The 12,424-nt window shown below is 43.2% G+C and overlaps 1 protein-coding gene across 5 annotated transcripts in view; it reads right to left on the bottom strand.

The window, feature by feature from the left end:
* The window catches only part of prdm15 (PR domain containing 15), a 74,065-nt gene that overhangs the window by 54,262 nt on the left and 7,379 nt on the right, over positions 1-12,424 (bottom strand). For 3 of the 5 annotated variants that reach the window (XM_041211803.1, XM_041211805.1, XM_041211807.1), the window contains exon 2: positions 545-636. The exons of 1 other annotated variant lie outside the window; for it this stretch is intronic. In XM_041211803.1, coding sequence (XP_041067737.1) covers positions 545-601 — 57 coding nt within the window. In that variant the 5' untranslated portion in view covers positions 602-636. Of the gene's footprint in view, positions 1-544; positions 637-1,031; positions 1,285-12,424 lie in introns of those variants that run through there. One more of the 5 variants, XM_041211804.1, reaches the window with a different exon arrangement.

The following is a 12,424-nucleotide window of genomic DNA, read 5'->3' as shown; positions in this document are numbered from 1 at the left end:
ATAGGACTGAGCTTCACAATGATGGTGTCCTTAATAAATCAATGAAATATAACTCCTGGCTCATACAGAAACAATGGTCACCAGGGAAATGAGCGATTAGGTACAAGTTTTCATCTTCTGGAGGGGAAGGGAGAAAAATCAGCGAATTAAAACCATGGAAAGGTCTATGGCAAGTGCTCAGAAAAGTCCTGTCTGACTCTCTGATGGTCTGTTTGTGTGGTACGTTTTCTGCTCCTTTGAATTTGTGCGTTCCACAGAAGGTGACCAGTGGACAGTACACTGGGTGGGGACACTGTACGGAAAGACATGGTATAGTTAGATTCCTAATAGGACTCCACTCTCTTGACTATAGAGAGTCGGGAAATTAAAGAAAGCTTCAGATGAGGAAGAGACAGAGAAACTCTACATGTTACAACCCACAGCGAACGAGAGCCATTATCCTTTCAATGAGTGGGATCTGGATACAGTACCTATTTAGGGACAGCCTGCTAGAATGACTTCCCCAATTGCGGACAATGCATCCCACCGGAAATGGTAAACTTACTTTCTCTTTCAGATTATCGAGGGCCTGCTCTGCATTTGCAGCATTTTCTGTCTTCATTTCAAGTTTCTGGTGATTCCCATTTCAATTTTTATCTAAAACATAAAAGTTACATATTCTAAATCCTATGCACCTTTTAATATATTTAGTGCATGGTCTGCAATGTTTTACAAAGGCCTGCCTCATGTTTCTTATGGCTGACAGACACACTTCATCCTACATTCTTCAATCTGCATACAGTTTCAGTACATCACACCCAATACATTCATGAATGTTAGAACAACAACAACTTGTATTTTTATAATGCCTTTAACTTAGTAAAAATGTCCCAGGGCGTTTCACAGGAGCACTATCAAATAAAGTTTGACCCCAAGCCACCTCAGGGACATTTAGGGCAGGTGATCAAAAGCTTGGTCAAAGAGGTATTTTTTAATGGGGGGGGGTGGAGAGGGGGTCTTAAAAAAGGAAAGAGAGGCCGTTAGTCTCTTACCTCACACTGTTGCCAGAAGAGGTGTTGAAGGGCAGTAGTCAGGCCACCAGCTGCAATCCGTCAATGCACTGGGCACTAATAAACAGTCAAGAGTTGAGCTGAAAATGGTTGGGATTCAATCCCAGATCTGAGCCAAATCAGTTGATCTCGATGGCAGTGGAGGCCTCAGCCCTCTTGGGACATGGAGAAGAAACATTAACCAGGCTTCCTGCTTTCTGATTGGAACCTCCACATCAGGACATAGTTTTGGCAATCTTCATGGTCTAATAGCCAGCCACCACTCACCATCTAGGCTCAGCATGAAAAATAACCATCGTCTCATTAAATGGCCAAACAGGCTCAAGGGGCTGAATGGCCTTCTCAGAGTCAGAGGCATTATAGCATACAAAGAGGCCATTCTGGTTAGGCCACAACTAGATTATTACATCCAGTTCTGACAACTACACTTTAAAATAAGATCCTCGTGAAGGTGCAGAGGAGATTTACCAGAATGGCCCCAGGGATGAGGGATTTTAGCTACAAGGTTAAGTCAAAGAAGCTGGGGCTGTTTTCTGTGGAGCAATGGAGATTGAGGTGATACTTAATAGAGGTGTATAAGATCATGACAGGTTTTGATAAGATAGGCAAAGACAAGCTATTCCTGTGAGATGATGGTGCAAGGACTAGGGGGTGCAATGATTCAAAGTTTTGGGTAAATACAGAGGGGATGTGAGGAAGAACCATTTTTTTTTTTACACAGCTAATGTTAAACACCTGAAACTCATTGCCAATGAAGGTTTTGGAAGCAAAGGTGATCAATGATTTCAAATGGCTTACTCCTATTCCTATGTCTAGCCAAGATATTGGGCTGTCTCCATGAAACCACATCCGAGTAACACTGAGGAGGAAGAGGACTAAAGAAAATTTTGGAGATGCTGACGTTTTGCTAGTCAAGTCTCAGTGCTGTCAACAATGTAAATCTAGGTCTAAATCTTACCTATGTCGGGTGGGCTGGGCGGGAGTGGGCAGGGGTGGGGCGCGGAGACGATCCCTGCCCGTAATCGGCAGAGTGCTGCCATTCATGTGGGTGGGCCAATTAAGGCCCGTCCAGCATAATGCGCGGCCGGTCGTGCTCAGCGTTACCTCTGCAGCCGGGAGGGTGGGGGAGAGTCAGGGCCTGCGCGAAACAGTGCAACCATCTCCCTGAGGCACGGAACTGCCTCAGGGAGATTAAGTTGAGAATGAAACTTCTCAATAAATGACCTAAAAAAAACGATTTAAACATGTCCCCTTACGTGACAGTGTCACATGAGCTGGGACATTTTGTGCATTTAGCAAAAATTTCTTTATTCTTTTATTAAACCTTCAGGAAACCTCATCCCGCCCGTGGGATGAGGTTTCCTGGAAAAAGCGAAGGCCGCCTGGGCTCTTTGCCTGCCTGCCAACCTCAAGGTTGGACAGGCAGTGGTGTTAATGACATTAATGACTTTCTTAATGGGCCTTAATAGACCTTTGACCGTTCGGCCAGCACACAGCTGCCTCCGGCGCGCGCCCGCCAGATGCAAGATCGAAATGACGCGCAATGATGTCGGGACGCACGCCCGACATCATCTCGCGTCACTTTACGCCCCTGCACACCGACGACAATATTCTGGTCCCAGAAACAGGAGTCAGCCATTAAGCCACATGAGCACATTCAAAATCCAATGAATCTTCCTTAGACAAAAACAAAAATAAAAAAAACCTGGAAAAGCTCAGCAGGTCTGGCAGCCTCTGCGGAGAGGAACATAGTTAACGCTTCGAGTCCGTATGACTCTTCATCAGAACTGAATCAAGTGTGTTTCTCTCCACAGATGCTGTCAGACCTGCTGAGTTTTTCCAGATGTTTTTATTTTTGTTTTTGTTTTGGATTTCCAGCATCCGCAGTTTTTTGCTTGAATCTTCCTTGGACTTCGGTGATGCCAGAGACTGGAGAGTTGCAAATATTACACCCTTATTCAAAAAAAGGATGTAAAGAAAAACTCAGCAACTACAGTCCAGTGAGTTAAACCTCTGTGGCAGGGAAGCTTCTAGAAACCATAATTCAGAACAAAATTAACAGTCCCTTGGGCAAATGCAGGTTAATTAAGGAAAGCCAGCATGGATTTGTTAAGGGCGAATCATGTTTAACTTACTTGTTTTTGTGAGGTAACAGAGAGGGTTCATGAGGGCAATGCTGTTGATATGGTGTACATGGACTTCCAAAAGGTATTTGATAAAGTGCCAGACAACAGGCTTGGGAGCATAGTTAGGCCTCATGGAATAAAAGGGACAGTAGCAACATGGATATGAAATTGGCTGAGTGACAGGAAACAGAGTGGTTAGCAGTTATTATTTGGACCGGAGGAAGGTTTATAGAGAAGTTCCCCAGGTGTCAGTGTTAGGACCCCTGCTCTTCCTTATGTATATTAGTGATCTAGACTTTAGCGTACAGGGCACAATTTCAAAATTTGTGGACAATGCAAAACTTGGAAGTATTGTGAACTGTGAGGAGGCTAGAGCAAAATTCCAAGAGGACAAAAGCAGGTTGGTGGACAAGCGGCAGATGATATTTAATGCAAAGAAGTGTGAAGATTCAGTTTGGTAGGAAGAACAAGACAATACAAAATAAAAGGTACAAATCTAAAGGGAGTGCAGGAGCAGAGGGACCTGGATGTACATGTGCATAAATGGTTGAAGGTGGCAGGTCAGGTTGAGAGAGCAGTTAATAAAGTGTACAGTATACAAGGCTTTAATAGAGGCATAGAGTACAAAAGCAAGGAAGTAATGTTAATCTTGTATAGAATGTTGGTTCAGCCTCAAGTAGAGTACTGTGTCCAGTCTTGGGCACCACATTTTAGGAAGGATGTGAAAGTGTTAGAGAGAATGCAGAAAAGGTTTATTGGACTGGTTTCAGGCATATAACTGGTTTCAGTTATATAGATAGATTGGAGAAATTGAGATTGTTCTCCTTGGAGAAGAGAACTTAAGAAATAGGAGCAGTAGACCACACGACCCATCAAGCCTGCTCTTCCATTCAATACAACCATGGCTGCTCTTGAGCTTCAACTCAATTTCCCCTCCTGCTCCCCATGTCACTTAATCCCCAATACACCAAAAATCTGCTCAGCCCCAGCCTTAAATGTATTCAATGATTAAGCATCCACAGCCTTCTGGGGTTGAGAATTTCAAAGATTCACAACAGTTTGAGTGAAGTAATTTCTCCTCATTTCAGTTGTAAATGATTGGCCCCTTATCCGGAGATCGTGTCTCAATGTTTTAGATTCTCCGACCAGTGAAAACAATCTCTCTGTGTCCACCCTATCAACCCCCTTCAGAATTTTGTAGGCTTCAGTGAGATCAACTCTCGCTCTTCTAAACGCCAAAGAACATAAGCCCAATTTACTCGGCCTCTCAACATAGGACAACCCCCTGCTCATCCCAGGGACCAATTTAGTGAACCAACTTCGCTGTACCGCCTCCAATGCAAGTATATTCTTTCTTAAATGTGGAGACCAAAGCTGCACACAGTACTCTATATGTGGTCTCACAAAAACCCTGCACTACTGTAGCAAGACTTCTTTATTTTTGTACTCCAATCCCCTTGCAATAAAAGCCAACATGCCATTTGCCTTCCTAATTGCTTGCTGCACCTGCATGCTAACTTTCTGCTTCCCTGTACAAGAACACCCAAGTCTCTTTGAACTTCAACACTTACAAGTTTCTCACCTTTTAAAAAAAACATTCTGCTTTTTTCTTATGGCCAGAGTGAATAACTTCACACTTCCCTATATTATAATCCATTTACCACCTTGTTGCCCACTCACCAAACCTGTCCAAATCTCTTTGCAGCCCCTCCATATTCTCCCCACAGCTTACCACATTTCCACCTAGCTTGGTATCGTTTGATTTTTATTCATTCATGGGATGTGGGCGTCACTGGCTGGGCCAACATTTGTTGCCAATCCCTAGTTGCCCTTGAAAAGGTGGTGGTGAGCTGCCTTCTTGAACCCCTGCAGTCTATGTGGTGCAGGTCCACCCTCAGTGCTGTTAGGAAGGGAGTTCGAGGATTTTGACTCAGTGACAGTGAAGGAACGGTGATATATTTCCTAGTCAGGATGGTGAATGACTTGGAAGGGAACTTCCAGATGATGGTGTTCCCATGTATTTGCTGCCCTTGTCCTTCTAGATCATAGTAGTTGTGGGTTTGGAAGGTGCTGTCTAAGAAGCCTTGGTGAATTCCTGCAGTGCATCTTGTAGATGGCACACACTGCTGCTACTGTGCATTGGTGGTGGAGGGACCAGACGTATGTGGATGTGGTGCCAATCAAGCAGGCTGCTTTGTCCCAGACAGTGCCAAGCTTCTTGAGTGTTGTGGGAGCTGCACTCATCCAGGCAAGTGGGGAGTATTCCATCACATTCCTGACTTGTGCCTTGTAGATGGTGGACATGCTAGATCTGTTCGAAATCTATCACATTTAGCACAGCAATAGTGCCACACAACGGAGGGTATCCTCAATGTGAAGGCGGGCCTTCATCTCGACAACAACTGTGCAGTGGTCACTCCTACTGATACCATCATGGACATCTCTGGTAGGCAGGTTGGTGAGGATGAGGTCAAGTATGTTTTTCTCTCTTGTTGGTTCCCTCACCACCTGTTGCAGACCCGGTCTAGCAGCTAATGTCCTTTAGGACTCGGCTAGCTCAGTCAGCAGTGGTGCTACCGAGCCACTTTTACTGATGGACATTGAAGTCCCCCACCCAGAGAACATTCTGTGATCTTGCCACCCTCAGTATTTCCTCCAAGTGGTGTTCAACATAGAGGAGTACTGATTCATCACCTGGAGGGGTGGGGGGGGTATGTGGTAATCAGCAAGAGGTTTCCTTGCCCATGTTTGACCTGATCCCTTGACTTCATGGGGTCTGGGGTTGGTGTTGAGGACTCCCAGGGCAACTCCCTCCTGACTGTATACCACTGTGCCACCACCTCAGCTGGGTCTATCCTGTCTATCCCAGGACATACCCAAGGATGGTGATGGTGGTGACTGGGACATTATCTGTCTGGTAATGATTCTGTGAGGATGAATATGTCAGGCTGTTGCTTGACTAGTTTGTGAGACAGCTCTCCCAATTTTGGCACTAGGCCCCAGATGTTAGTAAGGAGGACTTTGCAGCGTCGACAGTGCCATTGTCCTTTCTGGTTCCTAGTCAAAGCTGGGTGGTCTGTCTGGTTTCATTTCTTTTTTGTGACTTTGTAGTGGTTTGATACAACTAAGTGGCTTGCTAGGCCATTTCAGAGGGCATTTAAGAGTCAACCACATTGCTGTAGGTCTAGAGTCATATGTAGGCCAGGCCAAGTAAGGATGGCAGATTTCCTTCCCTATAGGACATTAGTGAACCAGATGGGTCTCTGCAACAATCGAAAATGGTTTCATGGTCATCATTAGACTTTTAATTCCAGATTTCTATTGAATTCAAATTCCGCCATTTGCAGGATTCAAACCCATACTGGATCACTAGTCCAGCAATGACATCACTCATCAGCAAACTTAGATACGTTACTCTTTGTCTCTTCATCTAAGTCATTAATATAGATTATAAATAGCTGAGGCCCCAGCACTGATCTTTGTCGCATTTCACTATTCACTGCCTGCCAACTTACTAAAGCCCCCGTTTATGCCGGCCCTCCATTTTCTATCTGTTAACCAATCCTCTATCAATGCTAATATATTACCCCCAACTCCATGAGCCCTTATTTTGCCTAGTAACCATTTGTGTGGGATCTTATTGAATGCCTTTTGGAAATCCAAGTATACCACATCTACTGGTTCCCCTTTATCTACCCTACTAGTTACATCCTCAAAAAATTAATAGATTTGTCAAACAGGATTTCCCTTTATGTAAAACTACATTGCTTTGTTCTAATCATACTATGCTTTTCTGAAGTGCACTATTAAGTTTCCTTAATAATAGATTCCAGCATTTCCCCAACAACTGATGTTGAAAAACAGTGTAACATTTGCCATCTTCCAATCTAGTGGGACCATTCCTGAATCTAAGGAATTTCGGAATATAATAGCTAGCATATCCACTACCTCTGCAGCTACCTGTTTTAGAACCCTAGGGTAAAGGCCATCAGGTCCCAGGGATTTGTTGGATTTTAATCCCTTAAATTTCTCCAGTGCTTTATCCCTGCTGACATTAACTCTTCAGTCTTTCTAGCCCCTAGGTTATCGTCTATTTCTGATATGGAACTTCTGCCTTCGACTGTGAAGACAGACAAAATATTTATTCAAACCCTCCTCCATTTCCTCGTTCCCCATGATAATTTCTCCTGTCTCTGCTTCTAAAGGACCAATGTTTACTTTAGCTACTCTCTTCCTTTTTATTTACTTATAAAAAGCTCTTACACTCTGTTTTTATATTTCTGGCTAGTTTACTTTTATTCTATTTTTCCCCTTTCTATCAACTTTTTGGTGGCCCTTCGCTGGTTTCTGAAACGCTCCCAATCCTCAGACTGGCTGCTGCTTTTTGCAACATTGTAAGCCTCTTCTTTTAACCAAACACTATCCTTAGCTTCCTGAGTGAGCCGCGGAAGGGTCCTTCTTGCTGACTTTTGTTCTTGAATGGAAGTATTTTTGTTGAACGTTTTGAAAGGTTTCTTTAAATGTTTCCCTCTGTTCATCAACCCCCATATCTTTAAGTATATTAAGGTTTATAGCAGGTTAAAAGAGAGATTTGAAAGAGGGATTCATCAGGGATCGGGACAGAGTATATGGGGAGAAACTGTTCCAACTGGTGGAATGATTGAGAATCAGAGGGGACAGATTTAAGGTACTTGGCAAAAGAAACACTGGCTACATGAGGTAGAACTTTCTCACATAGTGAGTGGTTAAGATCTGGAATGCACTGCCAGAGAGTGTGGTGGAGGCATTCCAGAGGGATATGGATTATTATCTGAAAATGAAGAATGTGCAGAGCTACAGGGAGAAAGTGGAGGCAGTGACACTAACGAATTATTCCTTCAGAGACCCAGCACAGATATGATAGGCCAAATAGCCTCTTTCTGTTTTGTAACCATTCTATGATTCTAAGACCGTGGCCAGTTCTACACCTTTCAATAACCTTGTGTAGAAGGTGATGGTGAGCCACCATCTTGAATCATTGCAATCCATCTGGTGTAGAAATACCCGCAGTGCTATTAGGAAGGGCGTTGCAGGTTTTTGATCCAGCGACAATGAAGGAACGACAATATATTTCCAAGTTAGGATGGTGTGTGACGTGGGTGTGGGGGGGTGGGTGGGGAGCTTGCATGTAGTGGTATTCCCTTACATCTATTGTCACTGTCCTTCTAGGTGGTAGAGGTCACAGGTTTGTTGCTCAAGGTGCTGTTGAAGGAACCTTGATGAGTTGCTGCAGTGCATCTCGTAGGGAGTGAATGTTTAAATTAGTGCTGATCAAGCAAGCTGCTTTGTCCTGGAGCTGTACTCCTTCAGGCATGTGGAGATATTGCATCACACTCCTGGCTTGTGCCTTGTAGATGGTGAAAAGGGTTTGGGAGCCAAGTGGTGAGCTATTCACCAAAGAAGGTAGTGAATCTTTGGAATTCTCTAGCCAGAGAGCTGTGGATGAATTCAAGTCCAAAATAGTTAGATCCTAAGCTCTAGGGGAATCAAGAGATATGGGGAGTGAGCAGGATAGTGGCGTCGTGATCAAAGACCAGCTATGATCTTACTGAGTAGTGGAGCAGGCTTAAGGGGCTGGATGACCTATTCCTCAATTTCTTATGTTCTTGGTTACCAAGATTCTAGATCTCTGTAAGGCTGACTTCGATGCAATGAAAGTGAAAGTCCACAGTAAATTGGGCAAATCTTTTAAAGGGGTAAAATGACAGAAGATCAGTAGGAGCTTAAAAAAAGAACTTAGCATGATACAAACTAGTTAATACCCTGAAAGGACTAGTGCTCTACTTACCAAAAGAAAACCATGGAGGTAATAGAATAAAACTAAAAGCAAAATCATATAAGAATGCAAAAAAAAAATCACAGATCCTAGCGAACGGCAAAGACACAAAGAACAGCAAAGAATGACAACAGATAGTGACAGTGACAAAAACGAAGTAAAGAAACTCTCAAGGGATATCAAATTCAACACATAAATGTTTACAATTATATTAGAAAGAAAAGGAAGATTTGCATTTCTAAAGCGCGTTTCACAATCACAGGCCGTCTCAAAGTGCTCCACAGCCAAGGGTGTATTTTTGAAGTGTAGTAACTGTTGTAGAAAATGCGGCAGCCAATTTGCACACAGCAAGGTCCACAAGAAGCGGTGTGTTAACGGCTAGGTAGTTTGTTTTTTTTTTGATTGTCAACTGAGGGATCATCAGGGACACAGGGGAGAACTTCTTCTCAGAAGCTCTTCCTCAAAATAATGCCATGGGAACTTTTACCAAAACTAAGCTAAGCAAATAAAAAAAAAAGACTGGCACTAAAGAGTTACAAAACCCCAAGACCAGATGGTTTCCACCCAGGGTTTAAAAGTAGGTAGGTGAGAGCACTGCCTTGGCTGCCTAACTATGATCTTCCTAAATCCTCACAATCTGGGAACTGTTTCTTTAGATTGGAAAATTCTGCATTTCATTCCGCTATTGAAGAAAGGCGAGAGAGAAAAACCATAGGATTATAGACCAGTTAACCTAACGTCTTTTGTCAGGAAATTACTAGAGTCTATATTTAAGCACGGAAAACTGAACACTTTGAAAACTTATCAAAGAGAACCTGCGGGGATTTGTAAAGGATATGTTACACCTCACGGACCTGGCTGAACTTTTTGAAGAGGTGGCAAAAGTAGTAGACAGGTGAATGCCTATGAGTGTTATCTATATGAACTTCCAGAGGGCATCTGGTAAAGCCCCTCCTAAGAGACTGTTAAAATAGAAGCTCATGGAATTAAAGGCAAATTATTGACCTCGTTAGGAAGTTGGCAGGGCAGAAGAAGACAGGGAGTAGGTTTAATAAACAGGTACTCTAATTGGCAGAATGTGACTTGTGGTGTTCTGCAAGGATCTGTGTTGAGGCCTCAACCAATAGCCATACTTAAGATACAACTTATAAGCTCGGGTAGAAAGCCTCAAATCCAAATTTGCTAATAATATAAAATTAGGTGGTAGTGCAAATATAAGTATAAAATTACAAAGAGATATTGATAAGATTAATTGAATAGATAAAACTGTGGCAAATGGATTTCAATGTAGGAAAATTTGAGGTCATCACTTCATACCTAAAAGGGATAATTCAGCGTACTTTCCACATGGTGAGAAGCTAGAACCGGTGGACTGCAAATTGACTTATGTCAAGAATATTTAGCACATAGTTTATATGTTTTAGAATATAACTTTTAATTCTAGGAATATAACTTTTAGGTTGAAGGTGAAAAGATTAAATGTAGCTAAATGGATGCATACGGCTAAGAAACTAATAAGCTACCCTGAAGTAGACGTAATTCAAACAAGCTTGAATTTATTTACTCTTAAAAGTTAATCTGTATTTATCTTGCTAGGTCACAGAGGCTTGTAAACCCATACTTGAGCCTTACGTGTAGCTGAAGTGTCTCCACTTACTTTTTACATTATGTATGCAATTTTCAGATGAAAGAAATCTGAAGGAAGCGTTACAAACATGAGGATTTCTTTGTGGGTCAAGAGTCTGGAGAAGGGGCAATCACATTCATTAGCAATATAAATTATTTACATGGATCTCAGAATCAAAGGGAAGTTTAAAAGCTAGCTGTAAACAGGGAAGATTGTAAAATTAATTTTTTAAATTTATTTACAGGATGTGAACATCGCTGGCTGGGCCAGCATTTATTGCCCATCCCTAATTGCTCTCAAGAAGGTGGTGGTGAGCTGCTTCTTGAACCGCTGCAGTCCATGTAGTGTAGGTACACCCAGAGTGCTGTTAGGGAAGGAGCTCCAGGATTTTGACCCAGCGACAGTGAAGGATCAGCGATAGATTTCCAAGTCAGCATGGTGAGTGGCTTGGAGGGGAACTTTCAAGTGTTGGTGTTCCCTTGTGTCTGCTGCCCTTGTCCTTCTAGATGGTAGTGGTCGCGGGTTTGGAAGATGCTACCAAAGGAGATGGTGGTGTCTGGGACATGTGCTGTAAGGTACGATTCCTGAGTATGACTATGTCGGGCTGTTGCTTGACTGGTTTGTGAGACAGCTGTCCAATTTTGACACAAGCCCCTAGATGTTAGTAAGGAGGACTTTGCAGGGAAGGCAGGGCTGGGTTTGCCATTGTCTTTTCCGGTTCTTATGTTGATGTTGGGTGGTCAGTCCGGTTTCATTCCTTTTTGTTGACTTTGTAGTGGTCAGATACAAAATAAATGACTTGCTGGGCAATTTCAGAGGTGGATAGTTAAGAATCAACCACATTGCTGCGGATCTTGAGTCACAGGTAGGCCAGACCTGGTGAGGATGACAGATGTCCTTCCCTAATGGACATTAGTGAACCAACTGGGTTTTACAACAATTGACAAAGGTTTCGTGGTCAACATTCGACTTTGAAACCACTGTCAATTCTCATAAATGCCCACCTGGTTTACTCCTTCAGATCACAGAAGAATTTTTAAATTAAGGATAATTAACCTAAAGGACTGTTTGAGGATATCCCAAAACATGCCACGTTGTCGTGGTGATATGCTGCAGGAGATGGGATGTTCTTTTGCTTAATTTATTTGTGTTTTTGCTCCAAAGGTGGTTTAGTTATAGTTTGGGCTCTAGCCGTCTGCAGCTCACTGAGAGAAGATAGCCAAAGCTGATGAGTGTTAGTTAAGCCAAGAAAATACTAACTTCATCGTTCCATGGGTCTGCGGCAGGTGGTGAGGGAACCAACAAGAGGGAAAAACATACTTGACCTCATCCTCACCAACCTACCTGCCGCAGATGCATCTGTCCATGACAGTATCGGTAGGAGTGACCACCACACAGTCACTGTGGAGATGAAGTGCTGCCTTCACATTGTGGATACCCTCCATCGTGTTGTGTGGCACTACCACCATGCTAAATGGGATAGATTCCAAACAGATGTAGCAATCAAGATTGGGAACCCCTGAGGCACTGTGGGCCATCAGCAGCAGCAGAATTGTACTCGAACACAATCTGCAACCTCATGGCTCGGCATATCCCCCACTCTACCATTACCTTCAAGACAGAGGATCAACCTTGGTTCAATGAAGAGTGCAGGAGGGCATGTCAGGAGCAGCACCAGGCATACCTAAAAATGAGGTGTCAACCTAGTGAAGCTATAACACAGGACTACTTGTGTGCCAAACAAGCATTCACAACAATCTTCAGCCAGAAGTGCCAAGTGGATGATCCATCTCGCGTCCTCCGGCGG

The sequence above is a fragment of the Carcharodon carcharias genome, chromosome 18 (genome assembly GCF_017639515.1).
Source record: "Carcharodon carcharias isolate sCarCar2 chromosome 18, sCarCar2.pri, whole genome shotgun sequence".
Taxonomy (NCBI): domain Eukaryota; kingdom Metazoa; phylum Chordata; class Chondrichthyes; order Lamniformes; family Lamnidae; genus Carcharodon; species Carcharodon carcharias.
Note: the sequence above shows the minus strand (reverse complement) of the source record. Positions and strands in the feature narration are given on the sequence as shown.